The sequence below is a fragment of the Geotrypetes seraphini genome, chromosome 3 (assembly GCF_902459505.1).
Source record: "Geotrypetes seraphini chromosome 3, aGeoSer1.1, whole genome shotgun sequence".
Taxonomy (NCBI): Eukaryota; Metazoa; Chordata; class Amphibia; order Gymnophiona; family Dermophiidae; genus Geotrypetes; species Geotrypetes seraphini.
This window is the reverse complement of record NC_047086.1, coordinates 233,965,650-233,979,463: the sequence shown is the minus strand read 5'-3', so window position 1 is coordinate 233,979,463 and position 13,814 is coordinate 233,965,650. Positions and strand designations below refer to the sequence as shown.

At 43.6% G+C, this 13,814-nt stretch overlaps 1 protein-coding gene across 2 annotated transcripts in view; it reads left to right on the top strand.

Moving 5' to 3' along the window:
- Positions 1-13,814, top strand: part of ARHGAP18 (Rho GTPase activating protein 18) — a 208,637-nt gene that overhangs the window by 60,957 nt on the left and 133,866 nt on the right. Inside the window, exon 2 of one of the 2 annotated variants that reach the window (XM_033938734.1) lies at positions 4,778-4,974. The exons of the other annotated variant lie outside the window; for it this stretch is intronic. Coding sequence (XP_033794625.1) covers positions 4,778-4,974 — 197 coding nt within the window. The remainder of the gene's footprint in view (positions 1-4,777; positions 4,975-13,814) is intronic. 2 annotated transcript variants of the gene reach the window in all.

The window sequence follows — 13,814 nt, the reverse complement described above, 5'->3', positions numbered from 1 at the left end:
CACCCCTCCCCCCAAAGCAGCCCCATATCCCTCTCCCTGTCTCTCCATGGCCCCTTCTGTCTTCCCCCCCAGAGCAAAGCTGTTTGCCCCAAGCACACCCTTCCCCCCAAAGAAGCCTCCTTTCCCTCTCCCGCTGACTCTCTCTCTGGCCCCCTTTCTCTGTCTGTCTTTCTGTCCCTCTCCCTGCCCCTGTGTCTTTCTTTCTGTCTCCCTCCCTCCCGCTGTCTGTCTGTCATTTTTCCCCATTTCCCTGTGCAGCAGCATTTCCATCCCAGTTACCTATGCAGCATTAACAGCATTTCCCTCCTATCCCCCCCTTTCCTGTGTAGAAGCAGTAGCAGCATTTCCCCCACTCCCCCTTTCCCTTTTCTTACCTTATCTTCCCTGCTGCGTTCGGCCCCTCACCCTTCTTTTACTGCCGTTGTCGATCCGGCCTGCTCCTGACCCTCCCACCGCCGACAAACCTCGGGGCTCCAGCCTACAGGCAGCACTATAAACACGCTGCTTCGCGGCCTTCTACTGGCGATTTCCTCTGCCGCGTCTGTCTCCGATGATGTCATCAGAGACGCGGCAGAGGAAATCGGCAGAGAAGGGTGCGAAGCAGCGTGCTTATAGTGCTGCCTACGCTGCTGGAGCCCCAAGGTTTGTCCGAGCTGCTGCTGGAGTCCGGGGGATTTAGAATAAGGGGACGTATACCTCGGGCTTGATCCGTGCGGCGGCGGCGTCTAACCCGGGAGCTGGTTCCCGACCCAACCACCGCCTCCTCGAAAACCCTGAGAGCGGGGAGACTGGCCGCCACCTCTGCCTAATTGCCTAGGTCTCTGTCCGTATGGCGGCGTGACAGGGCTCCCGAAACCCCGTCTCGGCGGCGGCATGGAGCTGGAAGAGCCCCCTCCCGCATAGGGTGATGGAGGGCTGCGAAAACTGCCCGGGCCACCGTTGCTGCTGCCGCCGAGATAAGGGGAATTGGGGGAGCGGTAGGTCTGCCTATACATTTCCTATACCTGTAATTGCATTTTTGGGGTTACTAGGGCTTATATTTGGGTCCCCTACCACCAAAAATCCCTTTACAACAATTTTTGTACTTTTATTTGGCTTTTCCGGGCTGTTTTATGGCACCAAATGCCGAGATAAGGGGAATTGGGGGAGCGGTAGGTCTGCCTATACATTTCCTATACCTGTAATTGCATTTTTGGAGTTACTAGGGCTTATATTTGGGTCCCCTACCACCAAAAATCCCTTTACAACAATTTTTGTACTTTTATTTGGCTCTTCCGGGCTGTTTTATGGCACCAAATGCTGCTGCTGCTGCTGCTGTGGCCATCTTGTATTTTAAGATTGGAAAGCAAAAACAATGTTTTTAAGTAATTAATTAAAAATAGGGAATGGAATGTTTGTTTGAATACAGATGTAAGCAATTCCCCGATTGGTTGCCCTGCTTAGAATGGAAACTTGGTTCAGTACAGTTGGAGAGAGCAACAATTGCAGCTGAGAAGAACAAAAGTGTTCCTGAGGTGCTGTTTGTGATAGAGTGTGTGTGTGAGTTTTAAGAGAATAATTGGCAGTTAGAGAAAATGTCTCTGATGTGTCTCCGGGGGCTTCTGCCCAAGGAGGGAAGGGTTAAGACAGCTGTTGTAGTTGGTGATTCGATCATTAGGTATATAGATGGCTTTGTGGCAGGTGGGCATGAGGTTCGCCTGGTCACTTGCCTGCCTGGTACGAAGATGGTGGATCTCACGCGTCACTTAGATAGGATTTTAGATAGTCTTGATACATATAGGTACCAATGACATAGGAAAATGTGGGAGGGAGGTCCTGGAAGCCAAATTTAGACTCTTAGTAGAAAGCTGAAATCCAGATCCTCCAGGGTAGCATTTTCAGAAATGCTCCCAGTTCTCACGCAGGACCCAAGAGGCAGGTTGAGACAATGGTACAGGGTTGAGGGATTTAGATTTGTTAGGAACTGGGCAACCTTCTGGGAAAGGGGGAACTTGTTCTGAAAGGATGGACATCCAAGACAGAGCAGCCAAAAACTTCTTTTTTTTTGTTGGGGGGGGGGGGCTGCTCTGACTGTCTCAGATGAATATTGGAGCAGGAGATTTCTGAGGAAGCCTCTGCATGATAACTGTAGTAGCAGTTTGAGATGCCACGGGAAACAGCTTGTGAATGATCACGGTTTGGAGCCATAGCAAGCTAAGTGCTTTGTTTCATATCTTTTGTGCTTGACTTTGAGTATGATCAGTTTTGCATTGTGTTGCTTTGTGCACCTGCATTCTTGGAGACTTTAATAAAGGATATTTTTAATTATTTTCACATTGAGAGTTTTTTTGGCCCATGAAGCCTATCTGAGGCCTTTTTCTCCCAACTTTTTGAGTCTCAAAGAAAGCTGTGTATGGGCTCTGTGCAGGTTTGAAGCAGTATCATAATGCTTGATTAGTCTCCTGAGTTGTATGTGGACAAGTTAGTGGAGTATTTTGATTTCAGTTACCCAAACATTGACTAGTTAAATGTTATATCTGGGAGTGCTAGGGAGGTAAAATTCCTAGATGTCATAAATGACTCTTTCTTGGAGCAACTGGTCCAGGAACTGACAAGGCATAGTGCAGGAGTTAACTGCGTTGGGTCCACTTGGAAACAATGATCATAACGTGATCAAATTTGAGTTGATACAGGGAGTGACATTGAAAAAGAAATCTACCGTAGAGGCATTTAATTTTAGAAAGGGTGACAATATAATAAAATTAAGAAAATGGTTAAAAAGAAGCTAAAAGGATTAATTGCAAAGGTTAGGACTATAAACAAGACGTAGATAATAATAATAATAATAACTTTATTCTTGTATACCGCAATACCATGGAAGTTCAATGCGGTTAACAATAGAAGAGACTGTACATTTACAGCGATGATACATATTACAGTGTTGTTACATTTACAGAGATGTTACATAAATAGCAGTAATAAAAAGGCATATACTAAAGAAGAGACTGTACGTATACAGCGATGTTACATGTTATAGCGGTGGTACATTTACAGTGATGTTAAATGGAGGCAATGAAAAGGCAGGGCAATTAGATAAAACAGAGATTGAGAAAGAGAGGCCATAGTGGCTTGGGAGGGGGGCGTAGTCAGAGGGAATGGAGGCATGTCGAGGTCAGGAGGGTGCAGGGAAGGAGGGAAGGCAGCGTTAACGGAATTTGTCGAAGAGGTAGGTTTTTAGTGACTTCCTGAACAGGTGGTAGGGCGGGGAGTTGGAGATGAGGGCGGTAAGGCAATTGTTCCATTTGCCCGCTTGGAATGCTAGATGATATTTAAAAGTACTATCATGAAAGCCCACATCAGATGTATTCCACGTATCGGCAAAGGTGTACTGTATTCTGTTTTCATCATCATCTGAGGTCACATGAATTTATAGGTGTTTAAAATGAGGTCTTATTGGGTGATAGTTTGGGATGTCCTGTTTTACATCCTTCATTGAAAACTGAGGTGCAGAACAATATGAATAATTTATTGTAATACATGTATCGCTAACATCTAAAGCTGCATTTCGATTTAAAATGTTTAATCGTGATTAATCACACAGTTAAAGGAGTTTGTGATTCTAGGTAAGTCACTTAACCCTCCACTGCCCCAGGTACAAAATAAATTTCTGTATATCATATATAAACCACTTTGATTTGTAATCACAAAAAGTAGTATATTTCATCCTATCCCCCTTACCTTCCTTCCATCCCCAGATCCAACCTTGCTCCCTTTCTCTTCCTTCCCTTACATTCCTCTTCCCTCAGGTCCATTATCTCCTTTCTTGGGTCTTCTGTCTGTCTCTCTCTCCAGTACCTTGCCATCCCTCCCTTCCCCTCCACCCTCTTGAGCAGTGGCAGAAATGGTGGTGAGCAGCACCATGCTCTTCTCATAGATGCTGGAGTTCACTGCCTAGTAGCATAGTGAAAGTGAATGGTGCCCCTCCCCGCCCTCCTCTCCGCCCTGTCACGATCCCCTCTGCCATGCGCCCCCCTTCCATTCCCTGTACCTATTTAATTTTCACGGTGCGAGTAGCATCATGAACTTGCTTGTGTCGTGTCGACTCTACTTTTGACATTGCTTTCTAGGCCTGGGACCCGAAAGTGATGTTAGAGAGCTGACACTGATGCGGCCAGCAAGTTTGTGATGCTTTTCACACCGTAAAATTAAAGAGGTATGAGGGAAGAGAAGGGGCTCATGTGCATGGCAGGGGAGTCTAGAAGGAGTGGAGGACAGGGCACAGAGGAGGATGGGTGCCGGAACCCCTACCAATACGACACCCAACTAGAATTTGACATCTACCATCCCATTGGCAAAATCGTCCTTAAAGGTGGTCTTCTGTTGGTCCCCAGCAGTAGCAGCATTACATATATGCTACCTGTGGCCTGCTCTGAAGCTTTCCTTCTGATCTGTTCTGCCTATGCAGAAACAGGAAGTGATATCGGAGGAGGCAAGATGCGCCAGCGGGAAGGCTTTGGAGCAAGCTGCAGGATACATAAATGTAACGTTGCCACTGCCGGAGACCAACAGAAAATCACCTTTAAGATAGGTTAGTGGGGATGGGTGGAAGGGAAGATGCTGGATCACACTGAGGACAGAGATTGTGAGTGGAGGAGAATAGAAGAGATGTTTAGAGGAGGAGACGAGGGACGTAGAAACATGATTCATTTTTTAAAATTGTGATTGACCAATAATACATTAATCACAGAATTAATTGCAATTAACTTGCAGCCTCACTAATAAACTGTATATTTTATAGTCGCAGGTCTGGCCAGTACCCAATGAACCATAAGAATTCCCCCCAAACTACTAAAAAGCCTCCAATTGACCGCTCAAGTTCCCAGGATTCCTTGGATGAGCTATCCTTGGATGACTATTGGACAGAGTTGGAAAACATCGAGAAGAGTACAGACAGGAGTCATGAGGAGCGAGAAGAGGTAGTGAAAGAGCCGGATGGTAAGAGATAGAAAAATATAGTTGTCAGGCCTGAATATTATACTGTACTTGATACAAATGTTTTCCTTTTTGGAGGATGCAGAGGGTGTGTTATAATTTTTTTTTTTTTTTTACAGTTTTTAAACCAATACTGTTGCATCACTCGAGAGACACAAATAAGTCATGTTTAACCAAATTCATTCCAAATGTATTTTCCTATAAAATTTTCAGAAAGTAAATTAAAACTTATCTCTTTAATAAATTTTTTTGACTCCATATCTATTTTGATGTATCTTCCTTCCAGATAAATTAAAAAAAAAAAAAATACTTAATTTAAATACAGTGAAACTTTGGTTTGCGAGCTTAATTCGTTCCAGAAACATGTTTGTAAACCAAAGTGCTCAAATATCAAAGCGAGTTTCCCCATAGGAAGTAAGGGAAACTTGCTTGATTGGTTCCACATCCCCCCCCCCGCCATGAGGCCACCAGATCTTTTCACTTCCACCCCACCCCAAAAAGACCCTTCACCCCTGAAGCCACTGGTGCACTTCCACCCCACCCCTGACAACCGGCATCGCCCCCACACCGCCCGCTAGCCCCCATCCCCAAGAACAGGCATTGCCTGCCTGCCCAAACCCTTACCGCAATCTGGCACCGGCGTGCAGCACCAACCCACAGGACGTGCTGATGCTGGTGCCGGAAGAGCCTGCCTTTTGCCGCTGATCTCTGCTGGGCTGGGCCTTGAGCATCTGCGCATGCTCAAGGCTTTCTGGCTCCCGCTCTCTCTGAGAGTCTCATCTTTCCTTTATTACTCCACTGTGTGGACCATGGAAAGATGTGGTCTCGATGCCTTTGGAGTAAAAAAAATATTTTACAATTAATGCACAAGACAATTCCGTGAAGGCATGTGTGTTTTCCATTACTGAAATTGTATACAGTATATCTGCTATAACTGAAACCAATAGTATTGTCGCAGTTAGAGTAGGGTTACCATATATCCTGGAAATCCGGACACATCTTTTATTTATTTTTTTTTTTAAGGCACATTTCTGAAATTGTGGAATCTGTCTGGGTTTGACTTGGACCCCTGAGGAAGGCTTGTATTAGCCGAAACACGGACCATGTTGGGTCTGCTGTCAACCCCTTTGCGGCAGCTGCTCTTTATAGTGGATATTTGTGTTGATTTTAACTCAATAAACATCGCGTCAAGAGCATTGGATTCCACAGTCTCTACCTTTGTTTTGGGGATTCCTTTCTTTCTTTACTGTGGAATATCTGGGCTTTTGTTGTTTGCCCTACTGAGACACACTTTGCCATAGCTGTTTCAGTGGAATTCAACACCACAGACATACTTTAGTCCAAGAATGGAAGAAAAGGAAATTGTGCCATTGTGAGAGTGCACTTTTCAACTTGTTTCTTTTTCCTCAAACCTGAAGTATTTTACTACCTTACTTTACTACTGTACTACTATTATTTTACTACTGTACTACTATTACTTTACTACTATTTTACTACAAAATAAAACAAATGGGGAAAGCAGGTAGAGCATGGCTCATTGGAATACGTTTCATAACCTATTTGTGAGTTTATTTTATTGTCCCTGTGGATGAGTGAGAGGGGGTCTTCATGAGGATGGACTGTTCTTGGAAAGGGGGGAAGTGTTCTGACCCTACCCTGATATTCAGCCTGATGCTCAGTTATGTATCCCGCAACATCACTAACTATCATACCTGCCTGTAGATATTCTGGGGTGTGGCTAGAGCCTGGATATTCAGTACTAGCACTACATATTGAGGCCTAATTCAGCTGGTGGTGGTCAGCACTGTAAAGAAATGCCAACTGTCACCAGCTGAATATTGATTGGTAAACTCCTAAATTTAGGAGCCTAAAAAGCTGGTGGCAGTTGTGGCGGATTCAGAACAGGGAAAAAATTAGGAGCTTAGCTTGATTTTTATGATTAAGCAAATAAATTTGGCTCAAATCTAGGCAAATGAATGGCAGGCCTAAATTTATAACTTTTAAGCTCCTAAATTAAGAATAATTTTCAGCTGAAAACTTAGGCTTCTAAGTTTGGATGAAAACAGGGCAGAAATTTAAGAGGTTATTTTAGGAGCTCCAAGGTTGTTGTTTTTTGTTTGTGTTTTTTAAATCAGGCCCATGGCGCCTACTTTTTATGCAGTATATACATAGATGGTCATGGGGTCAGAGAATAGATGCAGTAGTGGCGAATTGACATGTATGAACATATTGTATGAAATATGTGTGTATATATGCCTGTTCTTTTGGGCACATACCCCCTTTCCTAACTTGATGCTTAACACACAAATTTGTGTGCCTAAGTTATAGAATAAGATCAGTTATGTCTAGCTTAATTGAATAATTAGATTCTAATTTGATATAATCAGTGTTGGGATTAATTAGCAGTTATACATGTCACTGCTCTTATTCAGTATTCTACAAAATGTCCATGCGATTTCCTTAATGCACAACTGCTAGGGAGGTGTGGACCTCAAAGGGTCATGTGTGAGTTGGGGATCATGGCAGGTACTTCATGCACATAGAATACTTGCATAATGCACCTAACTGCTGTTCCTTGGTTCTCCTGTTCATCTGCTCTCGAGAGTTCCAAGAACGATTCCTGCTGCCTGTCACTCACAGAATTACCTACAAAATAGCACTATTAATATTCAAAGTCCAATTATCCAAAGCCCCCTTATTCTTAGATGACATCATCAGTGATGCGGCAGAGGGATGGGAAGGCTCCGGCGGGGAAGGCTGTGAAGCAGCCTGTTCAGTGTTGCCGCTGCTGCTGTTTGGAACGGAGGTATGTTGGCCTCGCGGTGGGAGGGTCAGCGGGGTTCTGCTGCGCAGGATAGGAAGGAGGGATGTAAAGATGCTGTGCAAGGGGATGGGTGAGAGGGAAGGAAAGATGCTGCACATAGGGGCAAAGAGAAAGTGCTGCCGCCAGCGAATCGAGTGTCGGGGATATTCGGGAGGGTCTTTGGGTTGTTGGGTTAAGCATATTAGGGGTAGGGCTTATATTAGGACCTACCCTGAAAATCATGCTAGGGCTTATTTTCGGGGTAGTCTTATTTTTGGGGAAACATGGTAGATGCAATTTTGGCTGCTTTTGTATTCTATAAAGATACAAAAGCACCAAATTGTGCCTTTACAAAACTGACCTAAGATAGGTGCCTACTTGGCCTCCCAACCTAGGCAAGCTGTGATGAAATTACTTTATACTTAATACGTATTAATGCTCATTAATTTAGCACATTATATGGTTAAGATAAGTTAGCAAATTAGGGCCCCCTGTTTGGTCTTATTTTTATTGCATCTGGTAAAAAATAAAATTGTGTATAAACTGATGAGAGAGAGCTATGCTCATACTTTCCCATCCATATGTAACAGAGATTGATCTGTACAACTGTCAGTTGCCAGATTTTAGGAGGCTATAATGCTTGCTTATGCCATTGATTCTGGAAGGTTCTCTCCTTCCAGTATCTCATTAAACTAATTGACCCAAGTGGCCATTAATTTGTTACTAAATAATTTAAAGAATTTGGTCGTAAAGCCATCTAAATCCAGAGATGTATTGCTTTTAAATGACTCTTTATGATCATTCTGATGTCTTCGGTTGCAAGTGGTTGTTCCTGTAAATCCAGAGGATGTGTCTTTTGAGTGCTGGGAATGCTGTTGAGCGGGGAGACTCAGCTTGCATATCTCAATTCATTGAACTCTCGGGAGAGTAGAGACTCTCTAATAAAACTGAACTGATTATTTACATACTTCCTTTGTCTATAGAACATTCCACTCTTCTGTCTTGACTACTCACTAAGCCTTGAAGGAATGTTGTGTAGTCATAAATCCAACCATTTGCCTTGGTGTGCTTTCATGTCTTCGCAGCTTAGTGTTTGTAAGACTGTTTTCCTTTTTTTCTCTTTTTCTGCGGGTGGGGCTCTAGTTCTCCTTTCTCTTCTAGCTGAATCAGAAGTAGTGCTGGGATGCTGACTCCATGAGCCTTCATTTGCTACTTATCTGGAAAATTTTCTCCTGCTCTTATAGACTCATCCTCCTCCTGTTCCTAGGCTGCCCATTACATTTCATCAAGTATTAATGTGCATGTTGTATTTAAGTGATGAAGAAAATGGCTGTATTAGCCTAAGTGTTTGACTATTTATTCCTTTTATCATTTACTTACTAATATTTATTTGGATTTAGTTCACATCTTTTTCAGTAGTAGCTCAAGGTGAGTTTTATATGCAGGTGTACTAGGTCAGCGTTTTCCAAGCCAAGTGCCCCCTAGATCTCACAAATTTTGACGGAGTACCCCTGAGCTGCAAGCAGCAGAGATTTTGAAATGGAGATTTTATTATTAAAACAGCAACTAACTAGGCAACATACGTAAGAAATATAGGTCACTGCATCCGGAGTACAGGCCAAGACACACTTGGCATGATATGTTATATTTCAGTCTCATATAAACTTTGACCCCCTTAACAGGTAGTGTGTTATAAACTGAGTGAAAATAAGCAATGACACAGGTGGGGGGAGGGTATATGTATGTGTGTGTATTTATATATATATATACACACACACACAGTATACAGTACTCCCCCTAGATTCGTGGGGGTAATCTTGAAAAACCACGAATACGGTTTTTCATGGGGGAAACTGGAGAGGGCAGCGGGAGAGGCAGGAGAGAACATCACTTGCTGTATGCTCCGACCGCCTCTTCCTGCACTAAAGTCGGGCCTTACCAATCAGGTCCATCCAGTCTGCCCAACCTGATTCAATTTAAATTTTTTTTTAAATTTTATTTTATTTTTATTTTTCTTCTTAGCTATTTCTGGGCAAGAATCCAAAGCTTTACCCGGTACTGTGCTTGGGTTCCAACTGCCAAAATCTCTGTTAAGACTTACTCCAGCCCATCTACACCCTCCCAGCCATTGAAGCCCTCCCCTGCCCATCCTCCACCAAACGGCCATACACAGACACAGACCGTGCAAGTCTGCCCAGTAACTGGCCTAGTTCAATATTTAATATTATTTTCTGATTCTAAATCTTCTGTGTTCATCCCACGCTTCTTTGAACTCAGTCACAGTTTTACTCTCCACCACCTTTCTCGGGAGCGCATTCCAGGCATCCACTACCCTCTCCGTAAAGTAGAATTTCCTAACATTGCCCCTGAATCTACCACCCCTCAACCTCAAATTATGTCCTCTGGTTTTACCATTTTCCTTTCTCTGGAAAAGATTTTGTTCTACGTTAATACCCTTCAAGTATTTGAACGTCTGAATCATATCTCCCCTGTCTCTCCTTTCCTCTAGGGTATACATATTCAGGGCTTCCAGTCTCTCCTCATACATCTTCTGGCGCAAGCCTCCTATCATTTTCGTCGCCCTCCTCTGGACCGCCTCAAGTCTTCTTACGTCTTTCGCCAGATACAGTCTCCAAAACTGAACACAATACTCCAAGTGGGGCCTCACCAATGACCTGTACAGGGGCATCAACACCTTCTTCCTTCTACTGACTGCGCCTCTCTTTATACAGCCCAGCATCCTTCTGGCAGCAGCCACTGCCTTGTCACACTGTTTTTTCGCCTTTAGATCTTCGGACACTATCACCCCAAGGTCCCTCTCCCCGTCCGTGCATATCAGCTTCTCTCCTCCCAGCATATACGGTTCCTTCCTATTATTAATCCCCAAATGCATTACTCTGCATTTCTTTGCATTGAATTTTAGTTGCCAGGCATTAGACCATTCCTCTAACTTTTGCAGATCCTTTTTCATATTTTCCACTCCCTCTTCGGTGTCTACTCTGTTACAAATCTTGGTATCATCTGCAAAAAGGCACACTTTTCCTTCTAACCCTTCAGCAATGTCACTCGCATACATATTGAACAGGATTGGCCCCAGCACCAAACCCTGAGGGACTCCACTACTCACCTTTCCTTCCTTCGAGCGACTTCCATTAACCACCACCCTCTGGCGTCTGTCCGACAGCCAGTTTCTGACCCAGTTCACCACTTTGGGTCCTAACTTCAGCCCTTCAAGTTGTTCAACAGCCTCCTATGAGGAACTGTATCAAAGGCTTTGCTGAAATCCAAGTAAATTACATCTAGCATATGTCCTGGATCCAGCTCTCTGGTCACCCAATCAAAAAATTCAATCAGGTTCGTTTGGCACGATTTACCTTTTGTAAAGCCATGTTGCCTCAGATCCTGTAACCCATTAGATTCAAGGAAGTACACTATCCTTTCTTTCAGCAACACTTCCATTATTTTTCCAACAACTGAAGTGAGGCTCACCGGCCTGTAGTTTCCTGCTTCATCCCTGTGATCACTTTTATGAATAAGGACCACATCCGCTCTCCTCCAATCCCCAGGAATCACTCCCGTCTCCAGAGATTTGTTGAACAGGTCTTTAATAGGACTCGCCAGAACCTCTCTGAGCTCCCTTAGTATCCTGGGATGGATCCCGTCTGGTCCCATCGCTTTGTCCACCTTCAGTTTTTCAAGTTGCTCATAAACACCCTCCTCCGTGAACAGCGCAGAATCTACTCCATTTTCTCGTGTAACTTTGCCAGACAATCTCGATCCTTCTCCAGGATTTTCTTCTGTGAACACAGAACAGAAGTATTCGTTTAGCACATTTGCTTTCTCCTCATCACTCTCCACATATTTGTTCCCAGTATCCTAGCAATTCCATTTTTTATCTTCCTCCTTTCACCAATATATCTGAAAAATTTTTTATCTCCCTTTTTTACATTTTTAGCCATTTGTTCTTCCGCCTGTGCCTTCGCCAAACGTATCTCTCTCTTAGCTTCTTTCAGTTTCACCCTGTAGTCCTTTCTGCTCTCCTCTTCTTGGGTTTTTTTATATTTCATGAACGCCAACTCTTTCGCCTTTATTTTCTCAGCCACTAGGTTGGAGAACCATATCGGCTTCCTTTTTCTCTTGTTTTTATTGATTTTCTTCACATAAAGGTCCGTAGCCATTTTTATCGCTCCTTTCAGCTTAGACCACTGTCTTTCCACTTCTCTTATGTCCTCCCATCCTAACAGCTCTTTCTTCAGGTACTTTCCCATTGCATTAAAGTCCGTACGTTTGAAATCTAGGACTTTAAGTATCATGCGGCCGCTCTCCACTTTAGCCGTTATATCAAACCAAACCGTTTGATGATCGCTACTACCCAGGTGAGCACCCACTCGAACATTAGAGATACTCTCTCCATTTGTGAGGACCAGATCCAATATCGCTTTTTCCCTTGTGGGTTCCGTCACCATTTGTCTGAGCAGAGCCTCTTCAAAGGCATCCACAATCTCCCTACTTCTTTCCAATTCCGCAGATGGAACATTCCAGTCCTCATCCGGCAGGTTGAAATCTCCCAACAGCAGAACCTCCTCTTTCCTTCCAAACTTTTGGATATCCACAATCAGATCCTTATCAATTTGCTGCGATTGAGTCGGAGGTCTGTAGACTACACCCACGTAGATAGAAGTTCCATCTTCTCTTTTCAGAGCAATCCATATCGCTTCTTCCTCTCCCCAGGTCCCTTGCATTTCGGTCGCTTGGATATTGATCTTTATATAGAGAGCTACTCCTCCACCTTTATGACCATCTCTGTCCTTCCTAAAAAGATTATATCCCGGTATGTTTGCATCCCATTCATGTGATTCACTGAACCATGTCTCTGTGATAGCAACAATATCTAGATCTGCCTCTAATATCAGGGCTTGCAGATCATGAACTTTGTTGCTTAGACTGCGAGCATTTGTGATCATCGCTTTCCAGCTATTTTTCAGCGATAATCTCCTTTTTCGTATGGATTTTTGTGTCGTTTCACTTTCCGTTGCAATACTAAGAAATGAGTTGCTGATATTGCTTATGTTGCAGCCTTTACTACTATCACATCTTTTCTTTTGCCGGGGGTGGTCTCTATAATTGTCCTTCGTACATACACCACCCCCACCTTCTAGTTTAAATGCCTAGAAAAATATTGTCTAAATTTCTCTGCAAGGTTTCTTTTTCCTGCTGTAGTAATATGTAGCCCATCAGTGCAATATAGCTTCTTGTCCTTCCATGTATTTCCCCATCCTCCTATGTACCTGAAGCCTTCTTGATGACACCAGGCTCTGAGCCATCTATTAAAGTCCTCTGTGTTTTTCACTCTTTGCTCTCCCTTTCCATATGCAGGCAGTATTTAAAAAAAAGCTAAAGTCTTTACAAAAGGTTTCACGCCCTCACCAAGCTCCCGAAAAGCTTTCTGTGCTGCAAGTGTGGAGTTGTTGGCCAGGTCATTTGTTCCCAGATGGATAATAACATCAGTGTTAAAATCCTTAGTTTCTTCCTTAATTATAGTCAGTATTTGCCTGGAACTCCTGGTAGCTTAGGATCCTGGAAGACATTTCACTATTTTGGTCTCCTCGCCCTGTGTTCCAAGGTTAATGCCTTTGATGATGGAATCCCCCAACAGTAATAGTTTTCTGTTTTTGGCTTTTTTATTTGTACTTAGGGTGCACTTGTTCTCTTGAGTTACCTTCATTGGTTCCAGTCCCACCTCCCTTCTGTTTTCCTGAGTATCGCAGTGTACTAGTGGAGCGAAGGAATTCTGTATAGGTAATATTAGTGAAGGTGAATGTTTGTGTGTTACATGTCGCAGTCTTCCTGAGCCTACTGTGACCCATTTATTCCTGGGCTGTTTTATTCTTTGAGGTAGAGGTGGTAAGTTGGTATGATTTTGTGGAGTGATGGAAGCTGCTTTAATTGTATTCAATTCCTGTTTAAGTTTGCAGAGCTCCTCCTTAATACTGGCAAGTTGAAGACAGATGGGGCAAGCCGTAAGCCTCCAAATAGTATG